Source organism: Rhamphochromis longiceps, linkage group LG15 (assembly GCF_057381845.1).
Source record: "Rhamphochromis longiceps isolate RC_006_pf linkage group LG15, R_longiceps_female_GT1.1, whole genome shotgun sequence".
Taxonomy (NCBI): domain Eukaryota; kingdom Metazoa; phylum Chordata; class Actinopteri; order Cichliformes; family Cichlidae; genus Rhamphochromis; species Rhamphochromis longiceps.
The window spans coordinates 39,919,078-39,933,277 of record NC_140571.1 but is presented as its reverse complement, the minus strand read 5'-3'; the positions used below and the strand labels follow the sequence as shown (position 1 = coordinate 39,933,277).

Sequence of the window (14,200 nt, the reverse complement as noted above, 5' to 3'; positions counted from 1 at the left end):
TGGGACTTCCCCGTTGTAAGAGCATAACACTTGGACAAAGTTAGATATAATTCACAAGGGGCTTGAAGTTCTTTTTGTTTGCCTGAATGTAGCAGTTGCTTGATGTGTGGTAAAAATCCTTGAGTTATAGTATTGTACTTATACCTAGGACCTATTTACAATTAGTTAGCAAGCCAAAAAAAAGAAGTCTGCAAAGACTTGGAAAATCTCAAACTTCATTTGATGACCAAGCACTCACTGGCTGCACCGTTTCATCATCTTTCACTATCTTGTAGAACAGCACAGCGGTTGAGATAATAACGGTGGCTGCACATCATGCCTTGAGCGCCAGGTAGTAAAAGACTCGACATTTATAGTCTTCCTTCCCCGCTCTCGCAAAGCTCCCATCTCTGCCAGTAGAAACAAGAAAGTGGAAAGTGGAGAGCAAAAACGGTTTTGCAGGGGAGATCTCTGTCCACTTCAACTTGCGCGAGCCATTTGTTGATGTTTTTGTGTGTGAAATCCCCCGTGTGTGGCATATAGATACGTGTAAGAATGTTCTAAACTGAAGTGCCTTCAAGTATTGACGCAAAACGAATCCTATTGAAGTTTACCGTCCACTCGAGAGCTCCTCTTTTGTGACACCGAAATTTATTGCCCCTGCTCTCCATTCAAGTATTCTGTTGGGTTGTATATCTTGAGTTTTACAACTGTGTCTATATCTTATCAAGTGTGTGTCTGTGTGTCACGTGTTCTGTGGGAAGCGGAACTGTTTCGCAGTGAGAGCTTTGTTTAAGGGAAACACCTAATTGGGACTAATTAGCTTAATGAGGAGCAACAGTAAAATATCACACAATACCTCACTGATCACCTATCGGGACCTTTGTCTGTCTCGTGTTTCATCTATAATACATTCACTCACACACACCCACACATACTCACTTGCACATAAAGTACTCCTTTGTCTAAATCAATTCAGTTAGTTGTGAGCTTGTGTGTCCTTTATTCACACAGTTTTCTGAAAGCAGCTTTGGTCAGAGCCTCGTATCTGTTCCTTGGATCATTTTGCAAGTTTTATGAGATTGTTGTAAAACAACTGAAAGTTCTACTGATCTCTTTTTTTCTTCCTTGTTTGATTGTGTTGTTTTCTTTCTGCTTCCATTTTTCAGAGACGTTGATGGACACAAAGTGGGCCACGACAGAACTGGCTTGGACTGCACATCCTGAGACTGGGGTGAGTTTACTGGGCATAGTGTGCATTGTGTTGTGTTAATAATGAGCAATACTCCAGGCTATGTTTTACCATTTGATGCAATTAAAATATTTTAGGCAGCAAAACAAATGATGCACTGACATCTAATTCACCTGACTGACCTGATTGACTCCCTCTTGCCTCCTCTTGAAAAATGCAAAAAAAAAAAAAAGCATTGGTGTTGTCATGAAGTTCCCTTTTAAACGCTGATAAATGTCTCAGCACCCAAATCTACCTTACACAAAGTGTCCATGACAGCCTCACATGGCTTTCCCATGTGGTCTCCACAATGAGGCAAAAAGAGCCTCGACCCCTCCTCGGATATACTTCAAAGACTGCCAGCACTCCTCCCTTGCCTTTGTGTGGTCCTCTGACTTGGCCCTTGTGTTTTGAACGATGGGCCCCCTTTTTTTTTAGTATATTTTTGCTCTTACCACAACACACTTGTCAGAGGATTCTTCCCCAGCTGTTCAAAGTCACCCACCCTCCTTATGCTCCTTTTCGCCTAGCCATTAAACATTCACTGTGCCAGACACACACTAGCCACCTCAGCTGTAAACAATCAGGAGGACAAACCCTCTCACAGCCTGGCATGTCCCATTTCTGTTCCCCCTTCCCTCCAAACACACACACACCTCTTCATCCTGTTACGCTACAATGCAGCGGTGATGCTCCCACGAGGTCCAGGCAGACATGGTTTAGGAACCTAAAAAACATGCCTCTCTGTTTCTGTTCCAACAATCCTACAACAGATGCTCCTTCTCAGTAGATGTACATACAGTAGCTGCCCTTTTGCAATCCAGATTTCCCACATTACCTGCCAAAAGGGTGGAGATGAATTTGTCCCCTTGGCCCTTTTTTTTTTGGGTGGGTGTGTGTTTGCAGCAGAATGTGCCACAGACAGCATTTGTTGTCCCTGAGTTATTTTTCCACCCTTTGTGTGTTTGTGTGCGCGTTTTCCCTCCTTTTATTTTTTCCCTCCCTCCCTCACTTTCACTCTCAGTCCCTCGCTCTCGCAAAATCAATCGTCCGTGTTGCCTTGTTCCTTTCTTCACGCAGACTTTTATTGTATACGTGTTTGTTTGCTCTCGCAGTCTTGCGGTGGGAACGACCCAACCTGTTTTTGTTGTGTGTGACGAGTGTTTAAGAGAAACCGATGCCGTGGATAAGAGGACAAACAAAGCAGCCTGCGGGGAAAGGGACGAGAGAGAAAGAGAGAGAGAGAGAGAGACAGGGTTTCAGGAAAATCCAGAGCAATGTCCGTGCGTCAAGAAGGAAAGAGTGTATGAGACAAGAAAATCAGTTCCTCAAAAAGCAAATCTAACACTACACATTCTCTCATTCATGCCAAACACGAATCATATCGTCTCCATCTTTTTAAATAACATTGCAAAACACATGCAAATGAAGCTACAAACATAAAGCTACACAGAAGCTGTGTTTGTAAGCGCTGATAATCGTAAGGAAGTGTCTTTACATGCTCCAACACTAGGTTGTTGTGTTTTACACACATTCTTTTAGTATATTCTTTCACGTCTCTGTTTGCTATGGTATGTGCATTTCTCAGTCTGTCTGCATCTGTCTTTATAGACTGTAGCATCTCTGTATGAGGCATGGATGCATGCAGCTCAGCACCAGTTTGGTTGATGCGTTTGGATTTCCAGCATTCATTATGCCTCCATGTGTGACGTGTGAATATTTGTCTATAAATCATGCCGTTTATGTTCCAAACCAGATGGGCGAAGAAGGGGGAATTCCGCTGAGTAGCTCTCCTCAGACCCGGAATGATACCCACAGGGCTTTCCCTAAGCATACGTTGACAACAATATATGAAGTTAGCGAGCCTACAGAGATAATAAGTATTGTCGGTATATGACTGTCTCCTTCACAAGACCACCTTCCTTGCACAAAACGTGTCATAAACAAGCTGGAACAGTATTAAATTAGCCTTAGTGGGATTATTGAACCGGCTAAACAAACAACAAAATAAAAACACACTAATTGGTTGCATTGAGCTTGTTGGAACTTTCAGCATTTCAGGCAATGCCTAAAGCTAATAATAATAGTTTATCCATGTTGCCATGAAGGTTTCTTAGAGTAAATGTTCTCTTTTAATTCATCCAAGGTCGAAGGATGAAAAAACATGATAAAACTGGCAAAAAAAACAGCTTTAAATGATGATTTTGAGAATTATTGTTGCACCAAAATGTGCAATGTGTAAGGCCCGTGCGTTGCCGTCTGGAGGTGAAAGTTAAAGCTTTGATTGGAAAGGACAAAGAGAAAACAGAGAGGCTCGCCAATCTTGCATAACAATTCATCTTGTTGAAAATCGACGCCAAGAAACTTGACCCTTTTTTGCACAACATGCTTAATTCATTCAGGCTTGGTAAGCAGGCTCTCAGATTGTTTGCCCACTGGTGCATGTCTGACGGGGGGTTGGTTGACCCCTTTCTAACTGCACGCATACACAAACAGACCCACACCTATACATATATATATACTCTCAAACAAACACACAGAGTGAGCACAAACTTGGCCAGACAAGCTCGCATGAGCAAATTTATACAAACGCACAGCCACAAAACACTTGGCCGCATTGCTCTTTTGCGCAGGGTGATTTATTACACTAAACTAAATACCCATTGACACTTCATGCTTTTAGCCATTCCATTGACCTGGCTGGTGATTATCGATTCCCTCTGGTCGCTTCCTCCTTCTCTCCCGCTCTTGTGAGGCCATCATTTTAATGCCACAGCCAAACTACACCCATTCTTCCCCCTGTGTCCCTTATGGCCTCCACGGTCTTGGATGAATAGCCTTGTCTCCACCACATCCATATCACAGCCTTAATTAAGATGCTTCAAGCTCAGAAGGAAACGACTGGCTCTGAAGAGGAAAAGCGGTATATATTTACCCGAGTGTTGAGGAAGGCAAATGCTTTGAGGTACAATCCAGCCCCAAGAACATAACTGTAGAGATTTAATTTTACTATAGATATCTCATATAGCAATGTCTCAGGTTCAGGTAGCGAGTTCACCACCAGTTACGCTAAATATGCACTATGCATTTGGTGTATAGTTTTAGCAGTCATCTCAAGGCGCTTGAGGATATTGCAAGGTAACGACCCTACAGTAATACAGAGAAAACCCCCAAAATCAAACAAATTCTGAGCAAGCACTTGGCAACAGTAGGAAGGAAAAACTAGCTTTTGGCAGGAAAAAACGTCTGGTAGAAGCAGAGATTAATAATGATCAATACCTAAATGCAAAGTGGTGTGTTAGCTTTTGACTGCCCTGTGACTTATTGGTAAATGGTTTATATATAGTCACTCAAAGCACTTTATAGAACTTGCCCCATCCATACATCACTTTTTTCAATGTCTCACATTCTCACACATTCACACTCCAGTGAATGCATCAGAGCAACTTAGGATTCAGGATCTTGCCCAAGGATACTTTGGTATGCAGACTGGTGCAGCTGGCAATCAAACCACCAACCTTCTGATTAGTAGGTGACCCGCTCTACCTCATAAGCTACAGCCACCCATTATTCCCTTCTCTAGTATTATTTTCCTCCCCTGTTCCCTCTACATTTAATGCTCTAAAGCACTGGCATGTCTTTTGCATAGCACTGTTAACTACTGTTGTATTTAAACGTGTCTAAAAATACTTTGACTCAAATGTTTGTCTGATAAAAGAAAGGGGAGCAGATCCCTCAGCGTGCGCACACACGCACGCAAACACACACGCACGCAAACACACACGCACACACTTAGATATATTATACACACAGGAATTGCTGTTTGAAGTGAAATGATTTAATCGCGGTGTCCTCATTCGAGATTGAAAAAAAGAAGAAGAAGAAAAAAAGACATAACATTAACGCGTCTCACAGCAAAGCTTTTACAGTCTGGTTTGCTTGCACTCATTTAATGAAGCTGGTAATCAAAGTTTAGAAAATTTAATCCCATTTTATCCCGAGTAATTCACCCCCTGGGTACTGTAGTAGCATTGAAAGATGTAGAGTGTAAAAACAGAAAAGCATGAAGGTTAACTGCCGCCTTTTCCCCGCTTTTATTAGAGGACGTTGCAGTCATTGCTCGGTAATTGAAGCGTAATTGGTTGTGAAGCAGTGTGGCTGGTTCTTCCAAACAGATATGAGGTAAACATGCTTTGGTGGCTCTGTGGCGAGGAGGTGACAGGTTCCTGTAATTGTGATGAATTTGCAGTCCTTGTGCCTGGCTTTTCGCCACACTAATCAGGAATGAAAGGTGCATCATGGCAAAAGCAAGGGAATGGAAGTAAAAGAAATACAGCTAAACTGAAAAAGTCCAATTCTCGCTCCCTCATGACTTGTGTCCTGGTACTTTAATCACTTGCTTTTTATGCCACTTGATTTAATGTAGCTCATCTAGGTTCGATGGAAGATGCCCCGCAGCAACTCAATATCTATCAGACATTTACAGCTGCTAATTTTTCATGTTCTTCATCTGATTTCTTTTCAGTGGGAAGAGGTCAGTGGCTACGACGATGCCATGAACCCCATCCGGACGTATCAAGTCTGCAATGTACGTGAGCTCAACCAAAATAACTGGCTACGTAGCGACTTCATCCCGCGAAAAGATGTACTGCGCGTATATGTGGAGATGAAATTCACAGTGCGTGACTGCAACAGCATTCCCAACATCCCTGGTTCCTGCAAAGAAACATTTAACCTCTTCTACTATGAGTCTGACTCGGATTCAGCTACGGCTACCAGCCCTTTCTGGATGGAGAACCCTTATGTGAAGGTTGACACCATCGCCCCAGATGAGAGTTTTTCCATGCTCGAGTCTGGACGGGTAAACACGAAAGTCAGAAGTTTTGGCCCGCTGTCCAAAGCTGGCTTCTACTTGGCCTTCCAGGATCTCGGTGCTTGCATGTCGCTCATCTCAGTCAGAGTGTTTTATAAGAAGTGCTCCACCACAATCGCCAACTTCGCCGTATTTCCCGAAACGGCAACGGGGGCTGAAGCGACATCGCTGGTGATAGCCCCAGGAACTTGTGTCCCCAATGCCTTGGAGGTGTCTGTGCCGCTGAAGCTTTATTGCAACGGAGATGGGGAGTGGATGGTTCCTGTAGGAGCCTGTACCTGCATGGCTGGTTTTGAACCGGCCATGAAGGACACCCAGTGTCAAGGTGAGTGTTTTCACAATATATAATTTAGGTCAGTTTATGACGTGTTGTGGCGGATTAAGTGGATTAGACATTCTTCAACAGGTTGCTCAAGGTTCAAACCCACAACAGAATAGTGTGCTACTTCATCTTATGTTACAGTCCTCAGATTTCAGGATGGAGCCTTCTTACGAAGATCATATGAGAAGACATTTACGTTTACATTTTGGGAACATGGAATGGTATTAGACTAGTGGTCCTAGTCTTCACAAAGACTTAACTGCTGTGGAAAAAAACACACTGATTGCCTGAGAGATTAATTGGACATTATTTTGGCTACAGGATACACTGTTTTATGCTGGATTGTTCACTCAACACATCGTAATGAATAATTTATTTTATCTTGTTTTCTTTTGACATGTTAATCCAGTGATTACAAGCTATAATAATACAGACTAGCAGGGCTACGCACTCCCGTGACCTCAGTTTTGCCTTGAGGTTGGTTGCAAAATGAATGTGCAGTGTGTTGTCTCTTTATGAAAGCGAGTGGCTAATGGCTTCAGGTCTGATGGAAAACATGACAGGTTCACAGAGGTGAAAGAGAAAGGTAAATTTAAACAGCAAGGTCCCGACTGAAATGGAGTGCAGGTGACAGCATGAGAATAATGAAGGATAAATGGAAAAATTTGTGCTTGTGTGTACGTGGGTGTAAAATTAGGCCTGGGCGTGCAGAAAGTGTGTGAAGAGTGAAAGAGCGATCTGGTGAGGTTATTGATCACGTGAATGCAAGGTGCCCCGTGCGTGTTCGCTGGGCTTCGACTTCGGCGGTGATCCCTGCCTGTCTGGGTCCTTCTTCCTATAATAGAAGAAAGCGATGACGCTGCACAGGCCTTATATTTTGTATCCACTCCACTCCAGGAGTGGGTGGATACTGAATATGCGCTCACCTTTAGAAGGAGAGTGTTTGCACGAGACAAAGGGGAGAGTGTAGTATATCTAAAGTGAACGTGGTTAAAAACTCATTTGTTTGTTTCTGGCACCTCAAGGTTGAAGCTCTGGTGACTGGCCGCTGATAAAATGCTCTCTAATCACTAGAAACCACAAGGGATAAATCTCGCTTTCTTGTTCTCGTTAGGTCCTCTCTCCTTTTCCTTCCTCTCCTTCTATATTATTCCATGCTCATTTCTCATCACCCTTTTTCCGTGCTTTTTCTGTCCTCCTAGCATACAGTATCTCTTGCAGCTCTTCATTTCTCTCTGCGCCAGTCTTTACTTCTCCAATTCCTTCCTAATCTGAAGGCCGTTGTGCTCATTAATAAGCCACTAGAGTTACAGTAAGGATGTCAGTATTAATATTAATCGATGAGCCTTTTTTGCCTTCCCACTCATTAGCTGCACATTTTTTACCCCCAATATTCTTTACTTTTTCATGCCTCAGACTTTCCAATTTCAGCATACATTTTAATCAGTTCCTTAAGCTCTATGTTCTGCATGAGAGGATAAGACACAGGGGAGCGAGGAAGAGGGGAGGTGGGGGTCCTACAGGATTAGCATTTTCTATGCCTCCACCTCTTCCACCTCTCCCTCCCTTTTCGCTCTACCCCCTTGTCTGTCTTTCTTCCTCATTCTTTAATGGTTCCTCTAAGGGAAAATAGATAAAAGGAACAGGATGACCCCTTTACTCGCTGGAAGTGATTGATCAGCGCTTTCAACCTTTTGGTGTAAAAAAAGAGGCTTCCTTTAACGGGAATGCTTCTTCAACATCTTTGCTAACAGTTAAAAATATTTTTTTTCTTGCCCTGTGAGCTCAGAATTAGCTTGCAATTTGTTCTGTGTTAGGTGAAAAAATATGAACAAATTTGTTTAAAGAAACTGTTCTGACACCTAAATTCAAGGTCAGTTCTTTATCTGTTTATCAAACCAAACTTCCTGTTAGCCAGCAGTGTGGATAACTCTGACAAATTGGTGGGAGAACAAATATACTCAGTGCTAATGTACACGGTGCAGCCAGCTGGTGGTTTTGAGCTAATATTGAACTTTCAGAAGCAGGAAAACAGCAGGAGCAGTAAGTGGTCTGCTGTAAATTTGACCTCTGACCTCAGTCGTTTTCAAAGGGGAGCATAAATCCAACATGGAATCTGTGACGATAATTATCATTCGGGGGGGAGGACAAACATTGCAGTTTGTCCTTGACGTTGACGAGCTAATGCGCTAGTGGGTCAGCTAATCAACTGGCCCTTGTAAACTTTGCCTCTCTTACCTGCTCCAGCCTCTCTTTTTTTATTAGGCATGGCGGCAAACTCATTCATCTTTTAACAAGACAGTTTATGAAAGATATGGAGCCTACCCAAGCGTCCTGAATCACAATGTTGCCGTTACAGTTTCCCTGCACGTCTGTAACTTATCACACGAGTTATAAACGTCCAAACAGCAGCTATAAATGGAGATATGGCATTTTCAAATCCTAGCAGTGTTTTCATGTTACTGACTTGCCTTCAAGAACCAGTTTAGGTAAAGTTATGCTGAAAGTAGTTTCCTGTATAGAAGTAGTCTCAGTAGAAATACAGAGAAAAAACAATTTTTAAAAAAAAGAAACTTTGACATGGTCTCTGTCTGTATACAAAGATTTATGTTTGCACGTTTGCATTTCCTGATTTCCTCACTTTGCAAATTCTGAATACATCGTCCACTAAGTAAATGTTATTTGTACATTCAAAAATAATTAATCAATATAACATAAGCACACCAGTCAGATTTTCATGTTTTTGACACTGCGTTTTTAGGAGACCTGGGATGCCAATGTTACCTCTAAAGCACTTCTGTTGCTTCTGTTGTTTAAGTGTGCTGTAGGCTATAAATAAAATGAACATGGCAGTCAACACAAACCGACATGTTTGATGTATAGTTTTTTCTTCACTTCCAAAAACATAATTTATGTAACACAATTCAGTGGGCTACATACTGAAATTAGAAACAAAGTATCAATCCTATTGTGCTAGTATTGATCCGAGACTACTACAAATACTATAGTACTTTTTCCACTAAAAATGAGTAGAATTACAGGCTATTGGCATGGATTGGCAAAAGTAAAATTTGTCTTTTCATTCCAGAGTAAGACACTTTCTAAAATGATAGTGGTAAAATCAGTTTGTTTGTGTTTTTTTTAAGCTGTTGGTCATGCTTTCTTCATCATTCCCTCTTTTGCCATCAGCTTGCAGCCCTGGCACCTTCAAGTCCAAACAGGGGGACAGTTTGTGCTTGCCCTGCCCAGCCAACAGCCGTGCCAGCTCGGGAGCAGCCAGTGTTTGCTCCTGTCGAAACGGTTATTACCGCGCAGACACAGATTCTCCCGACTCCCCCTGCACTAGTAAGTAATGCTTCCTTCAGCCATCTGTATAACTCAGTACGTTTTAATGCTGACAACCTTACATCTAGTCTATTTTTCCCATCAGAACTGGGCCAAATGTGTTGTAATCATAAAGTTAAAGTTATTGTGTATTAAACGTCTTTGGATATTTCCATCAACTGCTGATAAAAGCTCCTAGCACAATGCTCCTGCCACGCCACACAGACAGCAAACAAGTCTGCTTGCTTTCCCAGCGTTATCCACAACTTTATCATCCAACCCCTCCCCTTCCCACCAACCTGCACTCACAACGTCTCTGCCCCACTACGGCCGGAAAGTGAAACCCACTTGTTTTTTTGTGAGCTTTATCTTTTTTTGTTTTTTTTACTGTTGGCTCTATTAAAAGCAAACAGACACTGAGGGGTGAATTTATTCAGAAGTGAAGAAAGAAGATCCTTTTTTCTGTTGCTGGGGTGTGGGGCTGATTCTCCCACAGTGCAGTGAGAGATAAGGCTCCGGTAATTGGATAAGAATTGCCAAGACTCTGCCAATAGTTTGTCTTGCTCGTTGCCCCCAAGCACTCTGTACACACAGACACACAGTGGAAATAAGCATGCAATTCAAATTTGAACTCCTGTCCTCTTTTTTTCTTTTTTTTAATGAAGAACTGCTGGAACAGTCTCTTGTTACAGTGAAAGAAAAGAAAATGGTCTAGTTAATGCATAAGAAATGTACTAATACCGCAGCGCAGTTATGGAATAATGAATGCATGTGTGTGTAATGATATATAAACTGTGCTTTCCAGTATGAATCTTTTGTCTATTGTCCTGATGTCTCTGTGCTGTCACCAGGACAAATTTCTTTACACCCATTGTGCACGGAGATTGAATGCATTCTCATTGCGACCTATTTTCTTCATCCCATCCTTCCTTTTGCAGCCGTTCCGTCTGCCCCACGCAGCGTCATCTCCAGCGTCAACGAAACCTCGCTCGTGCTGGAGTGGAGCGAGCCTCGTGACCTGGGCGGCCGCGATGATGTCCTCTACAACGTCATCTGTAAGAAGTGCCTCCCCGACCGGGGAATGTGTTCGCGCTGCGACGACAACGTGGACATCTCACCGCGCCACCTGGGATTGACCCAGCGGCGTGTGGCGGTCCGGAACCTGCAAGCCCACACACAGTACAGCTTCGAGATCCAGGCGGTCAACGGCGTTTCCAACAAGAGCCCCTATACGCCCCAGTTCTCCGCCGTGAACATCACCACAAATCAGGCCGGTAGGTGCAGCTTCAGCACTGTGGCTACCTGGCAAAGATCAGCATTGATGTTTCAGGCGATGCCAACTTTCAAAGGCTGGGAAAAGACACAAAAGGATGTCAGAGAATACGCTCTGCGCCTAAAAAGCAGAGATCAATTTCTTGTATGTATGTAGGAGTGTGCTACATATTTTTCCTTTGAACAGGGATTGAGAAGGAAGACATTCTTCTGAATGAGCTTAGAAAGCGACCTTTTTTTCACACGCCCACAGCATGCTCTGTGCTAACACCACTGCAAATAGCAATAGCGAGGCAGTGTATATTCAAAGTGTGGAACCTTTAGTATTCTGGCTGCCCACTGGTTCCAACCCACCGATCCTTCAGCTCTCAGCAAAAACAGTAACTAGGCCAATGTAGCAATCAGAGCTGAGATGATTTTTTTTAAACCCATCTGGTATATATAGATATACAGAGTAATAGAACCCGCTATTGATAAGCCAAGTGATGAAAATAAATCAATAAATGGAGGGAGACTGTAGACCAGGGACGTCAGAATAATTGTATATCGTGCATTGGACCAGTAACACTCCACCTGTCAGTGAAAAAGGATAAGTATCCTAAGATACCTTAATATAAGAAAAAGAAGTGCAGTTTCAACAGTATGTCTCAGTTTTTCCACATGATAAAGAAAAGCTGCTGTAGTAAATGAAAGAAAGCTTTCAGCATTATTCTTTGGGCTAAAATTATAAGGAATAAATGTTTTAAATCACAGAAAAAAATCCGAAAGGTTTAGAAAGTTTCCATTAATTCACATTTTTTGTGGACATACTGTAAAAAACAAGAACTCTTCTTTTTTTAAATGGTTTGTTTATTACTTAACTACTTTGGTGCAATATGAACGGTCTTTATCAGAAGGAAAAACTCCAAATACATTTAAAGTCCAGAATGTACGCCCTCCTTGGATTGGAGTCTTTGGCCACTGAGCCTTATGTTTGACACTATAGCTGGGGGACTATTATGATCATTTTTTCAGTTACCTAGGAAATCTCACTATTCTCAGTGATGTACTTTTACTCACTCCAGTTTTTCTTTTTACTTGTAAATTGAACTCTTTGCTGCTGTGTTAAGTTTGCTCTTTCGGCTAGCCTAGTAAACACCAAGGATTATTCCTTGGCTCCTCCTCCCCCACCCTTTTTCCTTCTCTCCATGGCCTTGTCCTCCTCACCTTTGACCTTGTGTGCCTACTCCTAAAAGATTCTTTAGGAATGCCTTCTTTTTGTGAGTCTGGAACCCAAAGGCCCCACCAGCCCCACATGAGGGCCTCATTGTTTCATGGGGAGGTTTGGCGCTGGGCTGACAGGGACAAGTGTCCACCCTTGGGTGCTTGGGGTCAGGTGGGTGCGGAGGGAGCAGTGAAGAGAAAGAACAGGGCAAGAGTGCATCATCTGTGATCAGATTATCCATTTGTGTAGTCCCAAGACCATCCCTGCATGTGCAGTCACCTTTTAAGAATCAAAATAAATACTGGGTTGGTGATAAGCCCCTGGGGCCACCTCCATGGTTACTCCCAACGTCTCCTCCTGGAGGAGGGCCCCTAATCCCTTGGCTAGAGTAACCAGGGGATCTGCCTAGGAAGCATTGTCTTCTGGGGGAATAAGAGAGACAAGGAGAAATGGAATAGATGGGACTTACAAGGAAGGGGAAAACTCAGGAAAGGGGAGGTGCAGACACCAGAAAGAAAGACAGAGCAACAGAAGGTTGTCTGGTCTCCAAGACAAGCAGCGAGGTTAGAAAGGAAATGGAATGGGGACGATGAAAGAATGTAAAAATGGGATGTAAAAGTTTTTAACAAAGCCAGCGAAAACTGGTGTGTGGTATGGGGGAATGAGAAACACTGATCCAGGGATTTTCCTAAAATGAGTGCGGTACAGTATCGAATAATATTATTGTGCAACACTTGACTTCCTTCACTTCACTTTCCTTATTGACCAGAAGTGATTATCAGCACATCTGTCTTGGTTAGACAGGACATCTTGTGAAGAAGTCATAAAACTCTGGAGGAAGGGGGGGTGGATGGAGGGCCGTAGCAGTGAAAGATAAGCAAAAGAGTTGAAAAGTCCACTGAAAAAGCAGGAAGTGTATTATTTATATTCAAGTAAAGGTAATAGTGGAGATAGACAGTGGAAGGTGTGAAGTAAAGTTAAAAGGGTAGACCGAGTGGAGGAGGGAGTAAAGGAAAGAGCGGCATGGGCTTACTGTTAATGCGGCACGTGTAAACTAAGCATGGGAAACTCCAGTGATTACATGTTTCATAAAATAATTAGATTGTATGGTGTGTGCACATTTTTGTATTTGTATATTATATTCATGCGCAGCACTTAAAGAACAAGATCTTTTTCTACAGCCGAGAAAAAAAAGGAAAGCACAGCTCCTCTCAAACATTTCAACGAGATTGTGGAGTAACAGCTCAGCAGCAGTGAAGCAAGTGCACAGACACATACGTGCAAAACTCTGTATGTGCGGCTGTTCCTTAGCTCGCCCGCCGTTAATATATGACAGAGGGAACTGCATGGACCTTATCCATCAGTTTCTAAAGTTTGATTCTCTTGCTACAGGAGAATTAGACATAACCTCTTCGTTCCCCTAGGACTCTGGGAGGGAGAATTTGAGCATTAGTCGGGAATGGCTCTGCATACTAACTAGTGGCCAAAGCTTTTCACAAAGCTCACAGCTAAGACTTTGTATTTGGGCTTCTGTGGACAGACAAAGGGCACAGAACTTCAAAAGACATAACACGAAAAACAATAAATAAAGCGGATTTCCCTTTATTTATTTTCCCCTTGTGAAGCTCCCTCTGCAGTGCCCACAGTTCACCTGATGGCGGCCACAGCGAGCACCATGAGCCTGTCCTGGCTGCCTCCAGAGAAGCCCAACGGAATCATTCTGGATTATGAGATTAAGTACCATGAGAAGGTAAGCGCCGATGTTAGAGAACGCCTGTAATTCAATCCAATTTCAGTGACTCGCATGGTTTCTGTATCATCTGTGTTTCTGTAAATGTGGAAAACAATGGCTCTGCTGATAAACACATGTTGGCCGTGAGGCTTCCTTTTCTTCTTATTCCACTCTTTCCATCTCTTTCTATCCTTCCAATCCCTTCCCTGTTGTACTCTTCCCTTTTCTTCTTTTCCCTCCCATCCTCTGTCAATCCATGCCTT

General features: G+C 42.9%; 1 protein-coding gene across 6 annotated transcripts in view; it reads left to right on the top strand.

The window, feature by feature from the left end:
* ephb3b (eph receptor B3b) overlaps nucleotides 1-14,200 on the top strand; it is a 58,249-nt gene that overhangs the window by 27,213 nt on the left and 16,836 nt on the right. For all 6 annotated transcript variants that reach the window (XM_085382962.1, XM_085382957.1, XM_085382961.1 and 3 more), the window contains exons 2-6: nucleotides 1,149-1,213; nucleotides 5,736-6,408; nucleotides 9,595-9,750; nucleotides 10,668-11,003; nucleotides 13,831-13,955. In XM_085382962.1, the coding sequence (XP_085239088.1) occupies nucleotides 1,149-1,213; nucleotides 5,736-6,408; nucleotides 9,595-9,750; nucleotides 10,668-11,003; nucleotides 13,831-13,955 (1,355 nt within the window). The remainder of the gene's footprint in view (nucleotides 1-1,148; nucleotides 1,214-5,735; nucleotides 6,409-9,594; nucleotides 9,751-10,667; nucleotides 11,004-13,830; nucleotides 13,956-14,200) is intronic.